At 45.7% G+C, this 8,196-nt stretch overlaps 1 protein-coding gene across 1 annotated transcript; it reads left to right on the top strand.

Moving 5' to 3' along the window:
• Window positions 1-605: 605 nt before the first annotated feature.
• LOC136540562 (oxysterol-binding protein-related protein 1B-like) lies at window positions 606-7,873 on the top strand. Its single transcript, XM_066532564.1, has 11 exons — window positions 606-1,201; window positions 2,512-2,865; window positions 3,290-3,377; window positions 3,955-4,382; window positions 4,981-5,136; window positions 5,337-5,504; window positions 6,292-6,432; window positions 6,513-6,614; window positions 6,899-7,027; window positions 7,118-7,231; window positions 7,425-7,873. Exons 1-11 carry the CDS (start codon window positions 791-793, stop codon window positions 7,620-7,622), a joined length of 2,289 nt encoding a protein of 762 aa, XP_066388661.1. The 5' UTR covers window positions 606-790; the 3' UTR covers window positions 7,623-7,873.
• Window positions 7,874-8,196: the final 323 nt, after the last annotated feature.

Here is an 8,196-nt window from a genome sequence, read left to right as displayed (position 1 = left end):
TTTACGGGATGGGCCGTGCCAGCCCGTGTGCCTGGGGTAAGGCCTAGGCACAGCCTGCTCCCTCGGACCGTGTCAGCCCGTGCTTGGGCCGGGCAAAAAAGGGCCTCATGCGGGACGGCCGGGCTCGGGCTGCATGCACATCTATACCTCTACCGATTCTACAACTTTTGGATGGAAATAAATAAATGGGTTTTGTTTGGAACAGTGGACACCAATGTGGTAGAGCCAACTGTCAGGTCGGCCCCGCTGTCCAGCGTGGCTACAGCCAGTCAGAGGAGGACATGCCCAGCTGCAGTGCACTGCACCGGAATTACTCACCCACCAGCGACACGCCCGTCCGTTCCACTGACCCAAGCCCAAGCGCGCACGGCAAGAACACGGGTCCTGCCACTGTCACGCGGGACCCGACCAGCCAGCGAACCCCTACTACAACAAGGCCCGCGTCCGGCCGGCCGAACCACCCCCGGCACGCATCCACCGACACGCGGGGCCACCGCGACGGGCACTCACGAGCCGGCCAGGCAGGCAGAGGCTGTGGCACGGGGCAGGAGCAGGCCGCGCCGCCTTGCTTTGCTCGCGAAGACGGACGCCAGTTCCCAACTGTTTTGCGGATGCGCGGAGGCGTTAAGCGCAAGGCTGCCAGCATAAAGCCCCCTGGCGCCCGCTCGCTCGCCGCATCAGAGCCTCCTCCCTCCGCGAGCGAGTCCACGTCTCGTCTCCTCGCTCCACTCGCCCACCCAAGCCGGACCGAATCGGCTGCTCGAATAGAGTAATCCGAAGAGCCAGCCAAATGGTGGCCGCGTGTGGGGCGGGCGGGCGGAGATCGGGCGGCCGGACGGGGGAGACTAAGGGGCCGCGCGCGATGCGGGCGTGGGAGATGCACCCGCTCTGCTGCCTCGCCGGGGAGTGGCCGTCCTCTGGCGGCGGCGGCGGGCTCGCGCCCGGCGACCGTTCCCCGTCGGCGGAGGACGCGGCGCCGGCGGTGGCGGGGGTGCTGTACAAGTGGACCAACATCGGCAAGGGGTGGCGCCCGCGCTGGTTCGCGATTCGTGGCGGCGTGCTCGCCTACTCGAAGATCCGGCGGCGCGTCGCGGCGGAGCCGCATCCCGCCTCCGAGGCCGCGGGCGGCGTCAGGCTGATCGGGGTGGCGCGCGGCGCCGGGGGCGCCGGCGAGCGCCCCATCGGATTCGTGCCTCTCAAGGTGATCGATCGCCTCGCGCTCGTTTCCTCTCCTCCTCGTTTCGATTCGTTGTCTGATTTTTCTCCATTTTTTTTTGTTCGCCCCCTCCCGTTCGCCCTGAATGGTCTCGTCATTGTTTAAAGCAACGACGCATTGTTAGTGTCTCGATAATTATCCTCAAAACTGTGAAACATTGAAATCGTTTGTAGTATATAACCCACTCAAACGAACAGAGCTTCAAAAACTCTGCTACGGAGTAGTACAAATTAGTGGAGCTGGTCTGCTCCGATCCCGCCCTTTTCCGCATCACGTCTGATCGGAACAGTCCAACAGACGAGCACAGGATCAACTCCAGTCTCCAGCTCTAAAGTTACCTCGTGCCGGACAATCGTCACGATCTGCGGCGGGGATCGCTTGCAAACACACTCGCACTCATCACGCTCACGCTCGTGGTAAAGCAACGATCGAAAGTTACTAGTACGTACAGTATACTACTACAAGCAATTGCTAACCCCTGTCGGAATAAAGGGCGATGCCTTGTTTTGATTGGAGCTCACCTTTTACAGCGTCAGCTCAATGTGTAGTACTACTGCTCAGTGTGATTGTGTGAAAGAACAGTCTTTGCATCGACTTGCAACAGTGGTGTTCTTGTCCCGTGCTCCGGAGGGGAGGGGCCGGCGAGATGATTACAGGTGGGGGCAACCGGGCTCCCAGCTGGATCTTGTTCAAACGCCCTGGTGTCTTGGCGCCTCCGTTTTGTGTCGCATTGGGAGTCCATGGGTTGGTGGGAATGTGAGTAATGTCACGGTTCAGAGTCGCGGTCTCCTCGCATTGCACTGACGAGGGTAAGCCTTGCCACTGGCACTCTTCCTAAAATCCTGCATAGAGCGGGAGCTCTCTCTCCACTGGGTATGTCTTTTTTTTTTTTTTTTTGAGTGCATGGGTTGGTGGGAACGTGAGGCCGTACGGATCACTCTGTCCGTAGCAAATTAAAGGGGCTGGGAGCTTTTCATCTTTTTCCCGGCTCCTGAACGGTCCCTCGCCTGCTGGCTCTGCTCCAGTCAATGAGCTATAAAACTGCTTGTCTTTTTTGGCTATCTGTTCCTTTAGCTGGAGGAAGCAGTGATTAAACTGGCATGGCAATGCAATGGTGGAGGTTTGAAGATATTTTGTGAAGTGAACTGCAAGAGTGCAAGTGTAGATATCATCATTTAGTGAACTGCAAGAGTAGATATCATCACTTCTTGGATGACACAATTCAAAGTTTCAGTTACTTGCCTGCTTCTGAATAATCTGGTTGCTGATTAGCCATTCTCTTTACCTGTTTGTAGATATCATCATTTAGTGAAAGTAAATCAGATGATAAACGGTTTTATATAATTACTCCGACCAAAACACTTCAACTGAGGACTGGTTGTGCTAAGGACCGGGCGACTTGGATTGAAGCTCTTGTCACTGCAAGAAGCGAATATTCTTTTAATGGGGATTTATCAGGTGATCAGAATGATGCATCATTTTCCACAGAAAAGCTCAGAAATCGCTTGCATGCTGAAGGCGTTGGTGAGGCCGTTATTAAAGACTGTGAGCAAATTATTCATTCAGAATTTTCGCAGTACCAAACACAGATGAAGCAGCGTTGCGAAGAGTATTTAAGCTTTATTGGCAGTCTTCCACGGGAAGTTGAGGTAATGTTTTCTTGTAATTCAATAGGTAAAATAAGCTATTTATAGAGTTGCAGTTCATATGAGAATATCTTATTGGTTATACCATGGCATAAAAACTAATGTTGGTTTTCCTTAGAATCGTATACCTGAGTGTTATGTTTTTCTCTCGGATTGGGTGCCTGATGTGCCTATAATTATGGATTAATTGCTGCATATTCAGCAGGTTACAATCATGTTATATGTTTTTTTTTGCCAACTGTAGTTTGATGAACACTTCTTGTATTTAGAAGATAGACCATACCAATTCTAGTTTACTAGCCAAATGTACTGTAACATTTAACTAAAAAGGTTATTTGGACTGTGATTGTAAGTCGAATAATAAAATAATAAATTGGTGGGAGTGGGATGCTGTCCACTGACCAGAGAACTTTTTCTGTTCATGCAGGTAGTTAATTCAGTAGATTCAACTGTCCCTGAGAAGCCACAGCTGGAGCTGTTCAAGCATGACTGCTCCAGCTCTAGAAAATGTAGTGGTACTTGATGTTCCTCTTGTTGCTCCTTTTTCTTGAAATTTTCTGTCTAGTCAATTTAAAAGTTTACTCGGTAATAGTGACGTAACCTTTTTCCTAGCCATGATAAGGCTTTCGTTGGTGATGTAATATCCATTCCATTCCTCCATATAACTGTGGCTATTCATTGTGCAATTTTACTGGACCACTTTTTCAGGAGTGATGTTTCAGTACATTGTTTCTTTCCTAGCTTCATTTGATCATGTGGAATGGAATTTGAGTATAGCGAATAGTTTTCTATCATTCCATCTGTAAACATGTAGCATAGAAGCTCCCTGGGCTATAAATATCTATGACATGTCAATATTCAAAATGATGATAGACACTCAGCATTTGAGTTGTTGCCAGTCATTTATATCTGATCACTTGCACTTCTTGCTTTTTCTCCCTTGGATTGCCTGAATATCAAATGGCTTAAATTCCAGGAATAGGCAGTGCCCAAGCATTATTATGGCTTCTTTGATGCACTTTCGTTGCAGCCATTCCCCTTTGCATGTGATCTATAATATGCTTACTATCCCTACTTTTGTTTTCTCATCAGAATATAGCAACACAGAATCTTCTGATGATGTTGGCAAACAAGAGATTAGTGAACTATCAGATGGAGATGAATTTCATTTCTATGACACAAGGCAAAATTTCAGTGAATTTGCTACTAGTCCTGCTGACCCGAGAAAGGGATGCTTAAGCAACGGAAATGAAGATCATAAATCTGTTGAATCACTGACTGTTGACAAGGCCGAGAAATATATGCTGTCACATTCAAAAAGGCGCTCACAGTTGCCTCAACCAATAGAAAAGGAGAAAGGAGTTAGCCTTTGGTCAATGATCAAAGACAATGTTGGAAAGGATCTAACAAGAGTCTGCCTTCCTGTTTACTTTAATGAGCCTTTATCTTCTCTCCAGAAGTGCTTTGAAGAGTTGGAGTACTCTTATTTGTTGGATCGTGCATATGAATGTGGTTTAAGGGTATGCCTGTTTCTCTACCTTCCTGTTTTCCTTGACCCATACATTTTCTTTGGAATGAGAATCTGACCCAAACACCTACATTGAACTACTTAAACCTGCTGGAAATTACTGTTGGGGGGAATGATCCAATAGTAGGGAATAGGCAGGCCCATGAAGGGAAACTGGCTAACACATGGCCGCCATGAAATAAAAATTCTTTTTGACCCAAAGGCAATAGGATAAATATTTTAAATCAGGAAATTTGCACTTTCAATATTTAAAAAATAGCACTGGGAGTCAATTTTTTGGCTGATGGAGTTATCCTTCAATTCAGTCAGTATTTTTTTCTAAAAATCAAATCAACCATGTGGCATCCCCTTAGCTTTGTCTTAAAATAGTTACTGAAACTTAAGTGGTCAGAAAGATCGCTGAACCAGTTCACAAGGAGGTACCTGCATTTTGTGAGCACCTACGTTTGAGCCTGGGTGGGTGCCCTCCTTGATGGGAGACTCTACCAGCCAAGTTATCACTCAGTTCTCAGACTAATGGTGTTTCTTATTTATCTATAAATTGATAAATTGAATTGACAGTATCATAATAATTTTGCTTCTGCATTCAGGGGAATGGTCTGATGAGAATTCTTTATGTTGCTGCATTTGCGGTCTCTGGATATGCGTCCACAGATTCCCGCCCCTGCAAACCTTTCAATCCATTGCTTGGGGAAACCTACGAAGCTGATTACCCAGAAAAGGGGATCCGTTTCTTCTCTGAGAAGGTCAGTTCGGTACCCAACACATATAAGTTTAGCTCATGCTCAATTATTGTTTGGTCACTTAACAAACCATACTGAATATAGGCCTGAAAGAGGAATCACTAAGAACATCATGTACAGGGATCCAGCACTGGAGTATTACTAAAGTTCTGTTATATATGAGAACACACTTGACTAAATGTGCTTGTTTATTCTTGCACCAGGTCAGTCATCATCCTATGGTCATGGCATGTCACTGTGAGGGGAAAGGTTGGAAATTTTGGGGAGACAGCAATCTAAAGAGCAAATTCTGGGGACAATCCATTCAACTGGATCCTAATGGTGTGCTAACTTTAGAGTTTGATGATGGAGAAACTTTCCAATGGAGCAAGGTATAAATTCCTTGTCAATGGATAATACTCATATTATTTCCTTTCTTCAACTATGCAGCTATTGTCCCTCTAGTCTATCCTCTCCACTGGTTGTATGAAAACATCCCAGTTTGATCTCAACATATTTGGATATTGTGATTCATTGATTACTAGAAAATGATTGCCTTAGAGATGCTGGTCTGGACCTGCCAAATTCAGAGGCACGGGTCAGCCCATTTTAGCTGAAGACTCTAGCCTCGGCTGGCTCATTGTGCATCATGGGTTGGCTCAAATATTTTTCAGAAAAAAGGAAGTGAGAAATTTGTAGTGGATCCTAGTTAAATGTAAATAAATAAATTGACTGGTAATCTAACAACATTTGCAAGATTTTAGATTCATCACATATGTGCACAACAATACAAGCAGTGCGCTTAAAAACAAAAGCAAAAAAAAAAAAAAAGATTTGAAATATATCACATATAGGCACCTGTGCATGGGGGTGAAGTGGAGGCAGGAAGGCGGCGCGTCGAGCAGATTGGCCTTGGGCATCATGGTCAGGTGGTCGCACGAGGGTCGACCCATCTTACCCATCGGGTCAATAGTTCTGGCTTTCTTGATCCTTTTTTTTTGGACTTGTGGTTATCCTTGCGGCCCATTGCCCCTACTCTCGTGGGTTGGGCCAACTACCCAATGGGTCGACCCAGCCCATCTCTGGATTGCCTCTCTGCATATCTACACTTTGAGATCTGCAAGAGAGAGTAAATTCTGGTTGACTATTATGCTTAAATGTTTTTCTTTTCCTTGTCAGGTTACAACAACAATTAACAACCTTATCCTTGGTCGAGTATATTGCCATCACCATGGCACAATGAACATAAGTGGGAATAGACGATATTCATGCAAGCTGACGTTTAAAGAGCAGTCTTTCCTTGATCGGAATCCTCGCCAGGTAAAGAAAGGCAAAAAAAAAAAAAGTGCAATCACCCATAAGATTAATTTGGGTTGTGCTAATATATAGCTCTATGGAAGGTTCAAGGAGTCGTCAAGGATGCTGATGGAAGCAAGGTTGCAACATTGATGGGGAAGTGGGATGAAAGTGTGCATTGTATCATCAACAATGATGCCTCTAAGGTGAACTCCCATGGTTCACATCAGAGTTCTGGTGCCACTTTGCTATGGGCGCGTTTAGTTCCGGCCAGATTCGGCATTTGCACGGTGTTTGATGTGACGGAAAACACTGTAGCAATTTCGTTTGTATTTGTGAATTATTGTCCAAACATTGACTAATTAGGCTCAAAAGATTCGTCTCGCAAAGTTTAACCAAACTGTACAATTAGTTTTTGATTTCATCTACATTTAGTACTCCATACATGTACCACAAGTTTGATGTGACGGGGAATCTTCTTTTTGTATAGTGCCAAAGTTGGGAGTTTGGGGGAACTAAACAAGGGCTATGGGAGAAAAACGAGCCTCCAGTCAATCCTACTCGGTACAACTTGTCTGCATTTGCAATAACATTAAATGAGTTAACACCAGAGCTCAAGGTACACATGGAACATACATATAACCCATCATTTGAGTTCTGTTAGTTCTTAACCTAAATGGCTAAGGCACATTTTTACCCTCTTGTTAAGGAGAAGCTGCCACCAACGGATTCAAGGCTGAGACCAGATCAACGGCACCTGGAGAATGGGGAGTACGAGAAGGCCAATGCTGAAAAACTGCGTCTTGAGACACGGCAGCGGATGGTTGTACCCATTTTGCATTGCTATACTTCTTTTCATGAAGCTACATCATGATCACTGATTGACCCCATTTATATATTGTTTGAGTACTGCCTGCACCTTGAGATCTTGCATGCACGTGGTGGACTGAATTCCATAATTGGATGTTTGATGCTTTTTTGCCCTATCTGATGTCTTGTATTGTGTTCGTCTGCAGGCAAGGAAGATGCAGGAGAGTGGCTGGAAACCAAGATGGTTCCAAAGGGACAGCGAGGATGGAACATACCGCTATGTTGGAGGTTACTGGGAGGCAAGGGAGCAGAGAACATGGGTTGGCTGCAATGACATATTTGGTAACTTGTCTAGCAGCCAAAAGCTGCCACCATCCGCTCTCTACACTAGCTCAAGTATATAGGGGTAAGGCCGTAAGGGAATATTCAGTAGGTGTTGAAGTCGCATTAATCACTTCTGGTACATAATCGAGAGGGGTTTCTCTCGTTTCTGTTGTATTAAGGTGAGCTAACATGCTTTCCTTGTCAATTGTCACATTGAAACCAAGGACATTCAAGCATAACCCAACCTTTTGTCGATACTAGGATACTTATGAGAAATCTTGCTAACATTATTGTTAAAAGAATTGTCAATGATACTATTTTCTTCTTTGCATTCCACAAGGACGTATTTGCATGTTTGGTGCTTATATTGTCATGCTTTTGGGTGTTTATCTCACTTTGGTGATGCTGCTCATGGTTGCCTTATGGTGGCTTTTGGTGATGCTGCTCAAGGTTGCCTTATGGTGGCTAGTCGAGTTAGGATAATGGTGGGTCTCTGAAGTAATTTCCTACTATTCAAAGGGCTAAGAAAGAGAAGGCTCATGGTTGGAGACTTGGAGTTGGCAATGTAGTTTCAACTTATTGATCTACAAGTTCGTTTTATATTAGGCTCAGATGAGCTGGAAAGCTTATGGCTTTTTTCCTGGAATTGGCTGA

Source organism: Miscanthus floridulus, chromosome 1 (genome assembly GCF_019320115.1).
Source record: "Miscanthus floridulus cultivar M001 chromosome 1, ASM1932011v1, whole genome shotgun sequence".
Lineage (NCBI taxonomy): Eukaryota > Viridiplantae > Streptophyta > Magnoliopsida > Poales > Poaceae > Miscanthus > Miscanthus floridulus.
This window is presented reverse-complemented; position numbering and strand designations above follow the sequence as displayed.